The sequence below is a fragment of the Carassius gibelio genome, chromosome B5 (assembly GCF_023724105.1).
Source record: "Carassius gibelio isolate Cgi1373 ecotype wild population from Czech Republic chromosome B5, carGib1.2-hapl.c, whole genome shotgun sequence".
NCBI classification, from domain to species: Eukaryota; Metazoa; Chordata; class Actinopteri; order Cypriniformes; family Cyprinidae; genus Carassius; species Carassius gibelio.
The window spans coordinates 14518741-14537263 of record NC_068400.1 but is presented as its reverse complement, the minus strand read 5'-3'; the positions used below and the strand labels follow the sequence as shown (position 1 = coordinate 14537263).

Sequence of the window (18523 nt, the reverse complement as noted above, 5' to 3'; positions counted from 1 at the left end):
CATATATGAAATTATATATAACATTTAATTTATTAAAGGGGGGGGGGGGTGTTCGTTTTCACTCAATATCCTGTTAATCTTGAGTACCTATAGAGTAGTACTGCATCCTTCATAACTCCAAAAAGTCTTTATTTTTATTATATTAATAAGAGAAAGATAGTCTGTACCGATTTTTCCCGGAAAAACACGAGCGCCTAGAGGCGTGACGTGTGGGCGGAGCTAAAGAATCACGAGCGCCAGTAGGATTTTGTCTTGAGTGCGTTTGGAAGCTGTGACACAGATCCAGAGGCTGAAATTTAACAAGAGCAGCATAAGCAAAGGCGTCTCTATGTGGTATGTACTGAAACTGTATATATTTGCTTAGCGGTTTTGGAAAATGACTAAGTTCCACTTTATGTCGTCTTTTTTTTTTTTTTTTTTTTTTTTTAAGCTGTACATGTGGAAAGTGCAGTCTGATGACAACATCGCATGTTGTTTACTTGATGTGCTTACCAGAGATGGGGACTCGAGTTTGAGACTCGGACTCGAGTGCGACTTAAGTCGCACAAACAGTGACTTCAGACTCGACTTGAGACTCGTCCTCGAAAGACTTCAGACTCAACTCGGACACAGATGCACACAAATGAGCTCCTCCACGAGACAGAACAGTTATAGGGGGAGGGGCGCACCCAGCGCAGGCCAACCCTTTATAGCGTGATGATATTAGTTATTAGTTGTGCACGCATCCTTCACGTGAGTACTCCAGTGGAAAAAAACCTGCGTGCCTCTGTCATTGGGTAGGAGCGGAGCCATGACGTTTTGCACAGATATTCATTGCAGCCCACTTTGTTATTGTTCATTGACTTGAAGGGGCTGATGTCCTATTTGCAAAGTTTACAGTAGTAATAGTATGTAGACATTTCCATTTTATTTATTCTAATTTTATCTACTTTAAATATTTTTGGTTCTCTATCAAAATGTTCTTGTGTGATAACAATGTTCTTGTGTTGAAGTGTTTGTAGTAAAAGCTGTTTTGCACAGAAATTCATTGCAGCCGGCTTTGTTTTTGATGTTTATTTGTGAGTAGGTATTGTATGAATAACGTAAGTCAGCATAGCTTTGTTCATTCTTAAGCCAGACAAGAGGTGTGCAGCTATACAGCCAGGGCAGACAGAAGGCCATTACTGAATCCATAAATGCAAAATACAGATATTAACTTAAAAGTAAAGCATTCTTGGTGTTTTTGTCATGTTGCAATAGCCTGTTTACACTGATTATATACCAAAATCAAAGTTGATATTGTATACTAATAAATAGAGTTGTCATAATAACATATTACATGCTTTGAATTCCTTATATATAGCTATGCAGTGTTCTAAGCAGCTTGGATGGGTCGCTGTACGTGATGCAACATTTATTATAACCAGAGACTTAATATAATAAAGAGACTTGAGACTTGACTTGGACTCTAGCTCAGAGACTTGAGACTTGACTTGGACTCTAGCTCAGAGACTTGTGAGCATCTCTGGTGCTTACACGCTGATAGCTAAGTTAACAACACAGAGATATTTGAAGCAGTTTTACTCACTGCCTGCGGTTCAAACACACGATCGTGACCCTTTTTCGTTGGGATTGCATCATCCTTAAGAAATAAACGATACGCAAATCCTGCGTCAAACTGGGCCTTGTTTGTAAAACAAGCATCTTCGAAATGCAGGGAACAAACACAAACACTTGCACAACTCCGTTGATGCTCTGTAAAAATAAACTCCATCCACTGGTCCCTTAATGCTGTTTCTCTTTTGGTAATCTGTGCAGGGTTGTCTTGCCCTGGCAACCAAAAACACACTTCTTTTGTGACTTTTCGCGACGCTCTCGCGAATGCCGCGAATGTGAATGCCTGTGCTCAGCCTCTCAATGCTGTGCTATACGGGAGCGCGCGCTCTTCCGGCAGAAGTACCTTAGGACCCATATAAGGAAATTCCACTCCATCTAACGTCACACAGAGCCATACTCGAAAAAAACTTTCCGTAACTTGTGACAAACCGGAAGAGGTTTTTTTGGAACAAAAATACTCCTTCAAACGTACAACTTAATTTTTGAAACTTTGTCCATGTTTAGCATGGGAATCCAACTCTTTAACAGTGTAAAAAACTCAGTATGCATGAAATAGCATTTCACCCCCCCTTTAAAATAAATTATATTGCATAAAATATTATAAATAAATAAAATATATAAGAAATTGTGAATTTGTATTGTTCTGGCTTTAATTGATAACTGATTTCAATGAAAGATGAACAATAAATAAATAAAATTACATTACAGTAATTCAGGCAAAATTTGTTCATTCATTCATTCATTCAAAAAGTTGAATTTGAAATGTAAAAAGTTTTTTTAAATGTAATTTTGATGAGTTATAGTAATGTAATTGATATGTTATTGATATGAAATAAGTTGATATGCTTTACTGATCATATAACATTTTTACAGAGAGTGAAAATAAGTGTTAATGGTGGCAATGGTCTTAAATTAATTTATTTCTGCAAAATATATTTAACTGTATTCTCATTTTCTCTTGTAATTTATTTTTCTTTTGATTTTGTTGTGACTGTGATTTGATATTCTCCTATATGTGCGTGTATTTGGTTTCTTCCAGTGTCCTTGGTGGTCCCTCCGGCTTAAATTGAAGTTCATCAACTTCAAAAAACTAAAAATACAAAAACAGCAAAAGAACAGAGAACAAGCATCTAAAAGAAGTTTAGCTTGAAAAGAAATTCCATCCTAAAGCAATCAAAATAAATTTCACACTCTTTGCAAATCAGCTCTGACTTGTGAGCTTTGTACGTCTGCATGTGCACATGCTTGCGTAACATCCTTTCTGGCCTTGAATTTCATCCTTGTTTAGTTTTCATAGTTTCAGGATCAAAGCTCACAGCCCCTGGCCTGATGTCCACAACCGTCCCACTCTTATAATACGCTTGGTTTTGTTTGTTTTCAACACTCTGTTTCCTCCATGCAGGTTCTCTGTGTTTGGCCTTGGCTCTCGGGCATACCCACACTTCTGTGCGTTTGCCCACGCAGTGGACACGCTGTTCGAAGAGCTCGGTGGAGAACGAATCCTGCGCATGGGAGAGGGAGATGAACTCTGCGGCCAAGAGGAATCCTTCAGAACGTGGGCCAAGAAGGTCTTCAAGGTACTGCAATAAGCGAGCAGTGGGATAAAGTCACTACTTTGAATGTATTGTTTTTAATATGAAGTAAACTGTTGAAAATATTTGTAGTCAAAATTAATTTACTGCAACCACTTTCTTAAAAAACTTTTATTAAATTAAATTAATCTTTTTTTTCACTGCAGAGTACAAGAATATACATCGTAAATAGTAATAGATTACTATTCAATAGAATTGAATTGAATTGAAATTGAATTAATAGACTACAATAATTATATATATTTTGGCCTTTTTGGGGCTTTGTAATCTCTGATTCTATATTTGAAATAAAAAATCAGCATGTGTTTTTGTAGCAAAATGCAAAAATAAATAATTGGAATTTTTTTATTTTGGGGTCAGGGATTCAATTGTATCAATTTTTTTTACCTAAATAAGAAATTTTTATTTGGATTTTATTTTTTATTATACATATTTACATTTACACAACAAATATTTAGTGTATATTTCTTGTACTGCACAATTTTGTTATTTCTTATTTATTTTTTTATTTAGACATTTTTAATGCTAAAAGTCATTTACATTGTATATACTGCATGTATACTATTTAATGATTTCTTTTTTGTTTTAACTAGTGTGCATATACCTTTCATATATTTATTTTTTAAATGCTTTCATTTTGTATGAATTTTTCAAGTGTATATTTATTCTGCTGCATTTATACTTATAATTTGCATTTATAATTTATAACCTAAAAAAATATTTACACTTAATATTAATATCATTTTATCCCAGGCTGCATGTGACGTTTTCTGTGTTGGCGACGATGTAAATATTGAGAAGGCTAACGATTCCTTGATTAGCAACGATCGTAGCTGGAAGAAAAGCAAGTTCCGGATGACATACACGGCGGAGGCACCGACACTAACCCAAGGTACAATGCTGCTCATGTACCTTCCATTCATCAAGGAATGACTCATCATTTCAGAAAGCCAATAAGCTTTTATCAAATTAAATTATGTGAATGGCCAAGATTTTTTATCACCTCAAAATTTATGACGCATGCCAATTGACTCTTGAAGGGACTGCCATTTTAGTGGCTCATTAGCTTGACACAGATTTTCTCAGCACCTTGTTAGCATTACCCAGAGGATTGTAAACACTTCCTTATTCAATCTATGCAACTGTAAACAATGCATTTAGGCTTTCAAGCCTGATTTCCTATGTCACAGACTTTTTAACCATTGCATCTAAAGTCCTCAAAATGATCTGGAAATGGGTGGCTCAGCTCCATCGTGAGTTTTATAGCAAATCAAGTTGTAGGGCCGCTTGCAGTTTGATGTTTTATATGGTCTAATTTCACACAGCATTTTTAACTGTTGATTGGTTTCTGTGTCCACTCTCAGCGCTTTACAGCATTCATAAGAAGAAAGTTTCTGGGGCCAAATTTCTGATGAGACAGAACCTACAAAGTGCCAGATCGAAGTATGTTTTTACTTATAGTAAAATTTCTAACTTTCTCCGATTTGCATTCTTATTAAATCATTGACATTAAGTTCTGCCTTAGAAACATTTGTGACCAGTTCACCTTAGCAATCTGCCATCATTTTCTAATGTTTGTCTGTGGAAGATTGGTGTGTTTGGATGGCTCTAAACGGAATTTTACATAAAAGTGTATAAATGTGTGTGTGTGTGTGTGTGTGTGTGTGTGTGTCTGGACCACAAAACCAGTCTTAAATGTACATTTTTCAAAATTGAGAATTATACATCTGAACATCTGAATAAATAAGCTTTCCATTGATGTATAATTTGTAAGGATTGGACAATATTTGGCCAAGATACAACTATTTGAAAATCTGAGAATCAGGAATCTGAGGGTGCAAAAAAAAAAAATTTCTAAATACTGAGAATATTGCCTTTAAAGTTGATGAAGTAAATTAAGTTCTTAGCAATGCATATTACCTATGAAAAAGTTAAAAGTTTTGATATATTCATGGTAGGAAATGTACAAAATATATTTTGGAACATGATCTTTACTTAATATCCTAATTATTTTTGGCATTAAATTAAAATCGATAATTTTGACCCATGTCCCATTGTTTTATGATTTAAGACTGGTTTTGTGGTCCATTTTTTGTATTTTTGTCTAATTTGTGTCTTGAGTTTTTATAGTTACTTTTAAATTTAACATATAAAAATGGCAGATAAATTGCTTTGCAATGTCACACTTCATTCCAGCCTATTCTAACAAAAATAGCCAATGTGGGCAAAGCTTAGCAAAGGGCCAATTCCTCTTGTGTAGGAATATATCTTTTATAATCTCTTTAAGAATGACTGCAACTGTTTCATATTAACATGTTTCCTTACTTCCTGTCTACTAGCCGATCGACTATATTTGTGCGTCTTGATGCCAACAACCACGAGAGCCTGAAATACTTCCCTGGCGACCATTTAGGCGTTTTCCCTGGCAACAACGAAGTTCTAGTTATGACTCTTATTGAGAAACTGGAGGACGCACCGCCGGTCAATCAAATTGTGAAAGTGGAGTTCTTGGAAGAAAGAAACACAGCGTTGGGTAACTATGAGTTCTATTTTTGTCTGCATAATAATATGCAAATATCTGGAACTAATCCAGAATATAAAAAAATAATATAATATGCAAAAAAAAAAAAAGAGTACTATTACAAAATAACATTCTAGCTTCAACCTTCTAAGAGGCTTAAATGACAATATCCTCAAATGAAAACCAACTTCCAAAAAAAAAAAATTCTATCAAGCATCTGATTAGCTATCTTATGGAAAGTTACAGCATCTGATTAAAAATAATCTGAAACTGTCATGCAGAGGAGAAGAGTCAGAAGAGAGACGTGATACCTTTAGTATTTCATCCATACAAGTCTGCCAGCATGATTTTGTGAACACAGTGTGTTCATCAGGTATTCTGCTGTTCATGATGAGCCAAGGATCAGGGTAACCTGCTTCATAGTGCTGCTCATGTCACATTTACTCTAAAGTGAGCTAGCTTTCATTCATAACACTTACCATAAAATGACAAAGGCATCCATAGTTTACACTTGGATAATATATTAAACCAGTTAAATTGTTACAGTTACAAACAGGAACCATTTTAATGATAGGACCTACTTGTCTTTTAAAAAGGTTAGCTCAAGTGAGATTTCTCACCTTACCTTGTTGAGAAATATGTCAGGATGACTGAAAACTGTTCAGTGACCTTTAGAGAGGGAAAATGAGGTTGCTGCAACTCTTTCCCCTTCATCTGACAATCTTTAGAGATGAATCCTGCATTATTGTGGACAAAAGAGGGAGGTATTTGAGCAAAAGTAGATGCCTTGGGCACATTATCAGTGTACAGTCCACACAAAAATCAAAACTCCTCCACATGTCATTCCAAACCCGTATGACTGACTTTCTTCCATGGGATACAAATGGCAAAGAAAATGTGCCTTAGCACAAAAAAAAAATAAAAAATTCACATCTTCAGCAGTCCGAATGACTTTTATTTTATATTTCAGGTCCTCAGAAGGCATATATCAGTTTAATATTAGAGGAATAGGTAAAAATGATTGGTCATTGTTTTCTTAAATCTTCCCCTCCACCATAACTCTAAAATCATATTTGCATTCATGAATGTCTGAATGCCACATCAAGTTATAAGGCAATCATGGCAAACCTCATTCATTCTTAAAGTATGAATATGCAAAAGTGCGAGTGAGATTTGAGAGAAAAAAGGCCAGATTTTGGGGTAAATTTCAGAATGCTCCTCTCACAAACCTATCATACGAACTAAATTAACTAAACTTTTGTCATCTTTGGAGCTTGATATCAACGCATGTCGCCTTCATTTTTTTTGTATGGGAAAAAGGACTTCCACTGAAGAAAGACATGTTTGAAATGAGAGTGAGTAAATGATGACAGAAAATGTATTTTCTATCCATTAAGCAATTTAAAGTTTTGCGGTACAATATAAAAATAATGGGTCTTTATTTCCATCTAATGTTCCATGAAGAACCTACGACAGAAGCACAAAAGGTTCTGTATACCGTTCTTTAGATTATAAAATATTCTCCACACTAAAAAAACAAAAAGCTTTTTAAAGAACCTTTCATTAAAAGCTTCCGTGGGAAATATAAAATGATGGTTCAAGGAATCACTACAAAAAAAAAAAGGTCAAAAGTTGACATGAATCTGTGAAATGTTAATTATTTTATCAAAATAAGAGGGATGATACGAAATGCATTTTATTGTTCAGTACTGACCTGAATAAGATATTTCACAAGAGAAAATAACAGTTGAAGTTATAAAAATTGCCTCATTCAAAAGTTTGCATCTGTGCATTCTTAATACTGTGTTGTTAGCTATAACGACGATGCATTAAGAGCCGAGGGGCTCTTTTATTTAGGTCAGTAATTCAACAATAACATGCATTTTGTATGGTACCCCTTGTAAAATAATTAACATTTTGCAGATTCTGAACAGGGGATGCAAACTTCTGACCCCAGTTGTATCTGCTAGTATGCTGCTAGTCAAAACATCATAAATCACTGGTTCAGTCAGGATTAAACCAAAAAATCTAGTTCATATCTGCATTCTTAACAGATAAGAAGCTCTTTATCTTCTGCAGGTGTGATAAGTAACTGGACGGACGAGACTCGTATTCCGCCCTGTACCATCTATCAGGCTTTTAAATACTTCCTGGACATAACCACCCCTACAAGTCCGCTGCTACTGCAACAGTTTGCTCCTCTAGCGACTAACGAGAAACAGAGAAAGAGACTAGAGGTGCTCAGCAAGGTAAGAAATGCTGAACAACTGCACACACTCATGCATTTCCCTAATTGTCATGTGAGACATTTATTTGCATTAACAGAAGCCGTGTTAAAGCTCAGTAATGATCTAAGACCCATTTTCACCCACTTCTTCTATATAAGACAAAAAGCGTCACATCACCACATGCGTCCCTGGCTTTTCCGCCTCAAATCGGCAGTAATTTTCTCAGTTTGATAACTTATTAGCTCTGAAAATCAACCCCCTCCTCCCTACTTCCTTTTTTCCCCTTCCCATGCCTATTTTGCGCTCTCACACGAGCTTCTCAGTGTCAACACCGAGACATGGAAATATTTCTCTTTCATTGCCTCCCACTGAAACACTTGCAATTTTTTGTAATGTTGCTAAAATTGGCTGCTTAGTTAGTGAGTCATCCTTTCTGGTTCAAATGATTCTGATGAACTAGAGGAGAAAGACAGAAGGACATTGACACTTTTTTTTTGCAGACTTTCTTTCAGCTGAGTTCACATCGGTGAGGATGGCAGCTTCCCACAGTTTCTCTCCGCTTGTTTAAAAATGATCATTTGTATATTTTAAGCACTTGTTTGGATTAACATTTAAAAGTTTAGGTATGGTAAGTAAAAAAAATATAATCTTATAATCACGGCTGTGTTTATTTATCATTAAAAACAGTGAAATATTATTACGATTTAAAGGAAAAATTTTCTATCTGAATATATTTTAAATGTAAATTTATTTCTGTGATGACCAAGGTGAATTTTCAGCAGTCATTGGTCCAGTTTCTCCAACACTGTTCTGTTATGCTGATTTGTTCTAGACTGATTGCTTTTGTTATTATGATAATCATTGAAAGCACTTTTTATGGAGACTGTGATACATTTTTTATTTCAAGATTCTTTGTTTTCAATGGAAAGTTTAAGAGAACGATCTGATCGATTATAATTGATTCTGATCAATTAGTGTCCTCGCTGAATAAAACTATTCATTTCTAAAATTCATTTTCATCAGCTTTTCAGATTAACAACCTTAAAGGTCCTTGCCATTGAGTTTTCTGTGTACCATTTACAATGTTCAGGTTTTTCAGGAAACTAAAATTAATTAATTCAAAGATATATTGTCAAAAACAATAAGGTAGTAACGGTAATGTTTTCTTTTTCTTTAAAGTCAGAAAACAGAGCAAATAGTCTGATATGGTTAAAAAAGTAGCTGTTTTGTAGCTGTTCAGCTCTAGTAAAGCTCTGCTTTGTTGTATAAGAGAGAACAGCCTGGACATAAAGTAATCTTTTGTTCGAAAAATGGAGGTGCATAATGGTGAGTGACAGAATTTTCTCTTTAAGGAGAGAGCTGAAAAGACCTTTATGGCTCCTTTTTATGTTCACATGACTAACGCATTTACGCACATTATAGTGTTGACAGGTTTTTTTTTCCCGCTTCTTACTGTCAGTTCATGGCACAAGGTGCTTGCAGAATGTTTTGAGCAATTGCCATTCATCCAGAGCTCATGTGCCAAACCAGAGCTACTCTGAACGTCATGATGATGTTATATGCTTCATTCTGTGTCTCCTCAGGGTTTGCAGGAGTATGAGGAGTGGAAGTGGTATAATAACCCTTCTGTAGTGGAGGTGTTGGAGGAGTTCCCATCCCTCCAGATCCCCTCCACCCTTCTCCTGACCCAGCTGCCCCTCCTACAGCCACGATACTACTCCATCAGCTCCTCTCCAGACCTCCATCCAGGAGAGATTCACCTCAGTGTGGCAGTGGTGTCCTATCGGCCCAGAGGTAAAGAAAACACATTGCTCTTTCATCATTTTCATTGCTTAGCTCTTAAATGAACTCTTAGTTATGTTTCATTTAAATATGAGCTTTATATTATAAACTACACACAAGCTTTATATGGTTAGGTTATCATCTTATTATCTGCATCATTGCATCTATTTCTCAGGCCTATTCATTATTGTTGGATATGTTGGTTTTAGTGAGTTAAATTCTTATTCATGATTTTTATTTGGTTTTATGGGTTAAATTTTTTAACTTTGTGTTTTTTTTAATCATTGTATTGTGTTACTGTGAAGCACCTTGGTTAGCATTAATGTTGTTTAAATAAAAATGACCTTGAACTATAATTCGTAGAATTTTTACAGAAAGACTGTATTCTTAACCCCTTAACCCCTCATTCTTAAGTTACCTTACACCATATATGGTGAAAAACTTTATACGTATAAACATATACAGCTAAAGGACATTCCCATAAGCCTCTGCATGACACATCATATGATTATATTTTGCATATGATTTTTTTCTTCTAATTTTTGTCATCAGTAATGTACATTTATTTATTTATTTTAAAAAATAAACATCATATAACTTCTAACAGAATTGATAGTAATAAACTCTATGGAATCTAAAAATATATATACAGTCTCATACTTAAAAAAAAAAAAGATATTAAAATGAATAATATACACTGCCATTCAAATGTTTGGGGTGATTTTTTTTTATTCATACTTTTTTTTCAGCAAAGACAGATTGAATTTACACAACAAAAGTGACAATGACATTTATTACAATAAGACATTTATTACAAGACTTCAGATGTTCTTTCAAAAATAAATTCTGTCATTTTGAACTGTCTATGCATCAAATTCATTGCGTTTTCACAGACTAATTAATCAGCACAACTGCTTTCAGCAAATAATACAAATATATATATCGAGAAACAATCGTGGTGCTTTCTGAGATTGTGGATCTAATTGATGCTCCTGTGTGTACAGTGAGAGAGTAACGTCGTTGTAATGGTCTTTCAGTGATACAGCATGATCATCGCAAAGTGTCTTTGCTGGTACATTCCACGCTCACAGACCAACCAATAAAACTGCACATCAACGCGACATTGTGCTAAAACATAAAACCGCTTATCCCTTCCCCTTTGCAACTGCCACTTTTTTTCAACACATAAAAAAATACAACTGCTAAAGTGTGATTTGTGCTCTTTTTGTTTACCACTAGCGCATGCTGATGACGTTTATTCTTCTATAGTAACGTGTGTCGTAGCGTACGAGTCAATAGGTGTCATCATCATACAGAGTACACACATCTCGTAGCCAAGTTTACTAGATCCAAGTCACACAGTGTGACATCCTGTGATCTTATAGGATTGCTAAAATCATACAGTGTGTTTTGGGCTTAGGAGATTTTTGAACAATAGTATTTCTGCTTCCTTTTCCTTGATCAATATGCAGATATTGACTGATGTAGTAAGTGATGTAAGAAGTCTTTAATTCAGAAACCTTCTCTTCGGCCACATCTAGTGACTGTTAATGGTCACCAGAGACATGTTTGAGATGCTGTTTGTACCAGGTGTAAACGGTAATGTGTCTCTGACTATCACTTCAACACCAGATGTTCAAAGCAGGTGTAAACACGACCTGATGCTATGTTTAAAAAATCTAATCCACTTCAAAGTGTTTAAAGCGTTCTCTATCGCTCGTCTCAAACCGTGAGAGGCACACTTAAACAGCCTCTCACTTTCAACAGTTACAATGACATACGGCCTAAAAACTCAATTTCCCCATCAGTGGTATGGTGTGATTAATTGCGTGCTTAATAAGAGACTATGAACTTAATTAGCAATTTGACTGAAGTGCCTAATGAATTGTGAATAATCTGTGTTGTCGGAAGAGAAACTGGGCTGGTTGTCTGTGGTATTAGTCTGATTCTGACTGTTCATCTAATAGCAGCTCATTTATTTTAAAGATAGGGACTACATGAAAATTAAACGATCAAATTAATTCTAGATCTGCTCAGTTGCTGTTAAGCCTTTCTGCACGAAAGAGAAACTGATCTAATCTCTCTTACATGTTTTCAATGCATTGTAAACATGTAATTACGTGCATAATGGCGTAATTGGCGGCTGAAATATAGCAATTTCATTCCATTTGAAGCAAGTGATGTCAGCACTGCGCAGTCTTAAATTGCTAGGCGTTAGATCAGTGTCAGGGTAAAGGATTGTGTGTTTTTTCCGGCTAGATGGAGAAGGTCCTGTGCACCACGGAGTGTGTTCCTCCTGGCTCAATAGCTTGGAAGAAGGCGATACGGTGCCATGCTTTGTCAGAGGGTAAAACATTTATATACTTTTCAAATACAATGGTAGTTTTCATGTGGATTTGATGAAATCAAAGGATGTGTTATCTGTTTCAGGGCTCCGACGTTCCGTATGCCAAAAGACAGCCAGGTTCCGTGTATTCTGATTGGACCAGGAACTGGAATCGCTCCATTCAGAAGCTTCTGGCAACAGAGACTGTATGATATTGAAAACAAGGGTAGGCTTTTACTTACTTCTTTAGTTTTAGTTAAACTTACAGTTCTGAGAAAGGAAAGTGTCATTTTTTTTTAAACAATTTACTAATTTATCGAATGCATTTATAAGCGTTTTTGTAGGGTAATAAAAAAATTATCCACCCATCCATCTCAAGTTTTTATTTTATGTAATTTACTTGCTTGAAACTTACTTGAAACTCATATTTCAATGATTAATGTACATTTCCAGTTCTGAGAAAGGGCTAGCATTGTTTATTTGATTTATTGATTGATTGATTCGATTTTTCAAATTCAGTGACATTCATCACTTTTTAAGATATCCGTTTAAGCTTGTGATTTGTTTATTCTTGTAACTGCTTGAATTTACAAATTCATATTTAAATAGTCTGAGAAAGGTTTATAATTGTTTGATTCATTTATCTAATCCGGTAACATCACAGGAATGTTTCCAAAAAAAAAAAAAAATTACAAAAATTATAAAGTACAGTTTATTTATCAAAAATACTATTTAAAACCCTATTTGTACATGATTAACAAAATTGCATGTACTTACACTATAACTAATATATATTTTGGCATTTTTCATTGAGTGAAATCAGAATTTTGGCATGTTTTATTTAATCAGGAATCAAGGCATGCCCCATGATCTTGGTTTTCGGTTGTCGGCAGTCACAGATTGACCACATTTACAAGGAAGAGACCATCCAGGCCAAGAACAAGGAAGTGTTTAAGGAGCTTTACACCGCATACTCCAGAGAGCCTGGGAGACCAAAGGTTAGAATTTGATGCCTTGGCAAATATTCGTGAGGATATTTCAAATCCATTTATAATCCAGCATTAGTGAGGGTTTAGCTAGCTGCTCAAGTGAATCATAGAGATTAATGGAAAAATGGACCGTTGTGAAGAAAGTCTTTGATTTTTCACTTAAATTTTTATTTTTATTTTTTAAATAGCAAGGCAGAGCATGATCAAATAAGAGTGGAACCATGCCATGTGGCTCTCAGACATCTATTTAATCTTTTACTCACAATTTTTTCTCTTTTTCTGCTCGTCCTCTCAGAAATACGTCCAAGATGTGCTTCGCGAGCAGCTGTCTGAAACCGTGTACAAATATCTGCGAGAAGAAGGTGGACATATCTACGTCTGTGGAGATGTCACCATGGCCGGAGATGTACTGAAAACAGTCCAACAGATCTTTAAACTGCATGGAAACATGTCTCTGGAAGATGCTGGCTTCTATATCAGCAAACTGAGGGTTAGAACCCACTGTTTTCCAAACTTCATACTGTAGTTAATGCTTTTTGGCTTTTTTGGCCATTTTGACTCTTTGTATGCAAAAGTGAATCAAGTACAAGGCCATCTGAGAAGTTCCAGGTTCCACTTACTCTTTTTTAATTTTTTTATATACTCATTGATTTATTTCTTATTATTATTCCTTATTATATATACATACATACATACATACATACATATAAATATATATATATATATATATATATATATACACATACTGTATATATAATAATGAAATGGTATTTTACAATACATTATAATTATAATTTTATAATTAATTAACAATTTATCAGCAAAACTTTTTTTTAAACTTGCTTGATCCCTTGTTTTGATCTTGATTCTTTTTTATTTTTTTATTTTTACTTTATACTGCAGTTAGTGGTGCTATACACTATTAAAAAAACTGACCATTTGTTGAATTTTTTTCTCATATATATTGTTTAATTAATTCAATTTTATTTTTGCATTTCTATAATATCTATAATGTAATGATTAATTGATCATTTATTAGCAAAACTAAGAGTTAGATCCCACTTTCCCCCATATGCTCTACATACACTGTAGTAAGTGGTGCTTTTCAGTTATTTATTTAAAAATATACCTTTTATGTGCAAAGGTAAATCAAGTCCAATGTCATCTAAGAACTTTTTTCCCCAAACTTTATACTGTACTCACTGACTCCGTTAGGTCATTTATTTAAAACTGATCCTTTGCTTGCCTAACAAAATCAAATACAAGGTCACCTGAGAAGTTCCAGTTACTTTTTCAAACTGTTTTCTCCTCTTTCTCGTTGAAGGATGAGAATCGATACCACGAGGACATCTTCGGTGTAACCCTGCGCACTTACGAGGTCACCAACCGTCTAAGGTCGGAGTCTATTGCATTCATCGAAGAGAGCAAGAAAGACACGGATGAGTAAGTCCTGTTTGCTTATTCTTCATCCCTCCTCCTCTCTCCTTGAGTCGCCTTGGGTTATCCGGGCTTGTAGGAGGACCTTGTGCCGGTAGATTACTGTAGATACAGCCTCTGGACCAGCATCACTGAATGCCAGCCGTAACCATAGAGACGGAGGCTGAGAAGAGGCTGCAGCGTAACAGGATTAGTGAGAAGAGAGTGGCTGTGCTATTCTCTGTTTGTGCTCTCACAGATAAGAGCTTGTTCATCGCACACTCGCTCTGAGAGTGGAGGGAGGGACAGGAGTGCTTTAACAGTAGTGCACGCTTAACTGGCCCTTTTGCCGGATGGCCACCGTAGTTTCTGAGAGGTGTCACATACTTTGATGTTTTATGGTGAAAGTCCTTGTGTTGGAGGACGAGAGCTACCTCACGGTGCCTAGCCATTTGTCAGCTGGTACTCTGTTGGATAGTGGGCAACATTATATATATCATGAAATAATTGAACATCGGAATGAAATGTTGCAATTAATGCATAACTTTACAAAGAAATGTGAACTTAATTGCGTACATTAAGCATGAAATGTGTTTCTTTTTGAACTGTCAATCACTTACTGTTTTTAATGGAATTAGTTATGTGATGTATTATCATAATTACAGCCCCCGTTTACTTATGTACAATTCATGAAATAGGAAAAATGCACTACTGTTGTAAAGTTTGGGGTTGGTAACATTTTTAAAAAGTGTTTTTGAAGTCTCTTATGCACAGCGAGGCTGCATTTATTTGATAAAAAATATAGTACAAACCAAAAAAAAAATATTTGTATGATTTAAAATAACCGCTTTCCATTTCAGAAATATCTTAAAATGTATTATTAAATATTAAAATATTTCTGTGATGTAAAGCTGAATTTTTCAACATCATAACTCCAGTCTTCCGTGTCACATGATCCTTCAGAAATTATTCTAATATTCTGATTGGCAGCTCAGCAATTATAAAACAAAAGTTTGTAACTTTGATCAGTTAAGTGCATCCTAGCTGAATAACAGCATGTATTTCTTTCTTTAATAACAGTATTTCTGAACCCAAACTTTTGAACAGTATTCTAAATCTTGAAAAAAATTAAGTGCACCAACTTAATAAATAAATATAATGAATTATGAGCATATATATATTGTGGAATAGATGCTTATGCAAATATTTAAATAATTGCATAATTGTAATTTTATGTAATTGTATTATTCTTATTGCAATTAATATATATATATATATATATATATATATATATATATATATATATATATATATATATATATATATATATATATATATATATATATATATCAGTATGTATACTCTTTCTACCCCATTTTTCTCTTTGTATCTTGTTTAATCTTTATTTTCTTCCTTTTACAGGGTGTTTTGCTCATAGTCACATTTTCCGTCCATATATTGCTGGTTTTTGCTCAAGCTCTTATCAGCCAGCCAGAAGCATGATGGGACATCAACCATGATTCGCAAAAACTGTGCCAAGTTTGTCTGTAAAAAAATTCTTCTTTTCTTGTATTTTATGGAATATTTTCTTTGCTAGGTCTTGTTTGATGTGCATCTCTTAATACAAGTCCCATTCACTTGAATTTCTAAATGCACTTTTTTTATGTGTCTTTATGCTTTGTCCTGACTAATGGGCTGCGTGCACTTAGACATGACCTGCCTTTTTTTAAGTGTAAGCAACATCAGTGGCTTTCCTCATGTGCAACATGCGTAGATATTGACTTTACTATTAAGAGATGGGAAGTTTTTGGGAAGTCTCTATGCATGCTTCATATCTATAGAAGGTGAATCTGTTTAAAAGAACCTAACATAGATCTCTTTAAACGGACCCATTCATACTGTCCTTGGCCTTAAAAGTGGGTTCAGATCTCATTTTGGTCCGTTTGGATTAATTTTGGTTTTGAAAGAGTCACAACCAACCATTTTATTAATTATATTATTCATTTGTCCTCTTCCCATAGTATATTATTTAATATTCAATATAATAATAATAAAAGATAATTCAGTTTTTTCTCGCAATTCTTAGTTTATATCTCACAATTCTTGTGTCTCAGAACTCTGCGTTTACATCTCGCAATACGGTAATTCTGAAATCACATATCGCAATTATACATTTTATCTCAGAATTCTGAGTTATAATTCATAATTCTGCAGTTTTTTTTATCTGAATTCTGAGTTTGCATTGTGCAATTCTGTTTTGTTTTGTTTTCCACCATGAAAAAAAAAAAAAACGTAATTGAGATTTATTTTTATTTCATAATTATTTCACATGCTTTTTCCTCAGTGTTGCAAGTTTATACCTCACATGCAGATTATAAACTTGTGAGATATAAACTCTGAACTGAGATAGTCACAGTTAAAGTAAAAATACTACCTACAGTGGCTTTGGTATGGATCAAACTAAGATGAAACCCCATTTATCTCAAGCTAACTGTAAAAAAAAAGTAAGAAAACTGTAAAGAAACCAACCCCAATGAAAGAGTTTATGCACTTGCTTGGCTTTATTATACCTCCTCTATATCCCTTTTTCTCTGAGACATGGCTGTGATGACCCTTATCTTTGACTCTTAATGGAGACCTGGATCTCTTCTTTAGATCGAAGATCATCCGCCGTAGTTTTCGTTTCGTATTAAAGGGTAACCGCTTGCATCAACAAGCAAAACATCAATGCGGTGCATAGTTCATTTTTTGCATGCAATGCCTTTTTGATGGCTTTGAAAAGACAGTTTTCTGGCAATGAATCTTTTAAGAGAAGTCACTGTTTTGCTTTCTGAAATGTACGTTCAGTTAGGTCCTAGCTCGCTTCAGATTTGCTTTGAAAACTTTTTTGAGTTATGAGTGGCCTCCGGCATGAAAAATATTACATGAGGTAATTTGATTTTGAGGGACTTTGCTTTCTGTTGTCTTTCTGTAGGAGAATATTCTTGTTGTATGTAAGCTGTTAACACTGAATGTTTCCCTCCCCACATTCGGGTTTTGCACCGTTTAAACTCCGTGATGAAAGAATTTGGGCAAAAAAGAATCACACACATGCATATGTTAAATATATAATATGTAGGAGAATTTTTTAAGAATGTATTTTGATTATGGGTATTGATTTGGTTTTGTCCTTCTGAGTTGCTTGTAATCTCTTACGTGAATATGACGATAATTAGTTTGGGGGAATCTGAAGCATTATTCTGAATGCATGATGTTAGCGTCCTGTTTTCTCTTAACCTGTGTCTGTTTAACTGTTGTGATCGCGTCCTTCCTCTGTGACTGGACGGAGAAGAGGTTTTAAGGGGTTTTTTTTTTTCTCTATTTGTGTTTGTTCTTTGCTGCTGCTAAAAGAAGCTGTTCTGCTGTGAATCTTCTATTGTGGAACTTCGAACATTGAAACATTTGCCATTTTAATGCATATACTGCAAGAACTTTGCATCTACTTAATAATAAAAAACATTTGTATGTCAAGGCTTGAAGTCTTTGCCATTCTTTCTTAGTGAGGACATTATCAAATATATGCACTGTGAAGTTTATTTAAGACATTTGTAATGCATGAAAGGATATGTGAATGGAAAATCTGATGTCAGAGTTTGCACTTTCATGGCTCAGGAGCTTATTGCGTATTTCATTGAAATGTCAGTTCGGTTTCCTGCTGAATTCACGAGCATTCCATGGAGAAACAGAAGCAATGTAGAGACTTCCATGCAATAGTATCATTTTATTGTTATTTACATATATAAAAAAAAAAGTCAATGTGTTACAACTCTACAAAATAAATATTAATTACACTTATATTTCCTAAAAATAAATGATATAAAGGATATGTTGTAAATGAAACTAAGTTTTAATTATTATGTGATGTTTAAGAAATAATATACAAAATACATATATAGTACTTATATGTCTGTGTGTTTGTGTGTGTGTATAATAGTATAATTTATATTTTTACCTTTTATCATATATATATATATATATATATATATATATATATATATATATATATATATATATATATATATATGTGTGTGTGT

At 34.5% G+C, this 18523-nt stretch overlaps 1 protein-coding gene across 1 annotated transcript in view; it reads left to right on the top strand.

The window, feature by feature from the left end:
* LOC127958782 (nitric oxide synthase, brain) overlaps positions 1–17960 on the top strand; it is a 50510-nt gene extending 32550 nt beyond the window's left edge. Inside the window, exons 18-29 of the mRNA XM_052557756.1 lie at positions 2999–3173; positions 3942–4080; positions 4553–4631; positions 5528–5721; positions 7789–7958; positions 9521–9731; positions 11979–12066; positions 12150–12271; positions 12895–13043; positions 13330–13524; positions 14359–14477; positions 15873–17960. Coding sequence (XP_052413716.1) covers positions 2999–3173; positions 3942–4080; positions 4553–4631; positions 5528–5721; positions 7789–7958; positions 9521–9731; positions 11979–12066; positions 12150–12271; positions 12895–13043; positions 13330–13524; positions 14359–14477; positions 15873–15888 — 1657 coding nt within the window. The 3' untranslated portion in view covers positions 15889–17960. The remainder of the gene's footprint in view (positions 1–2998; positions 3174–3941; positions 4081–4552; positions 4632–5527; positions 5722–7788; positions 7959–9520; positions 9732–11978; positions 12067–12149; positions 12272–12894; positions 13044–13329; positions 13525–14358; positions 14478–15872) is intronic.
* Positions 17961–18523: the final 563 nt, after the last annotated feature.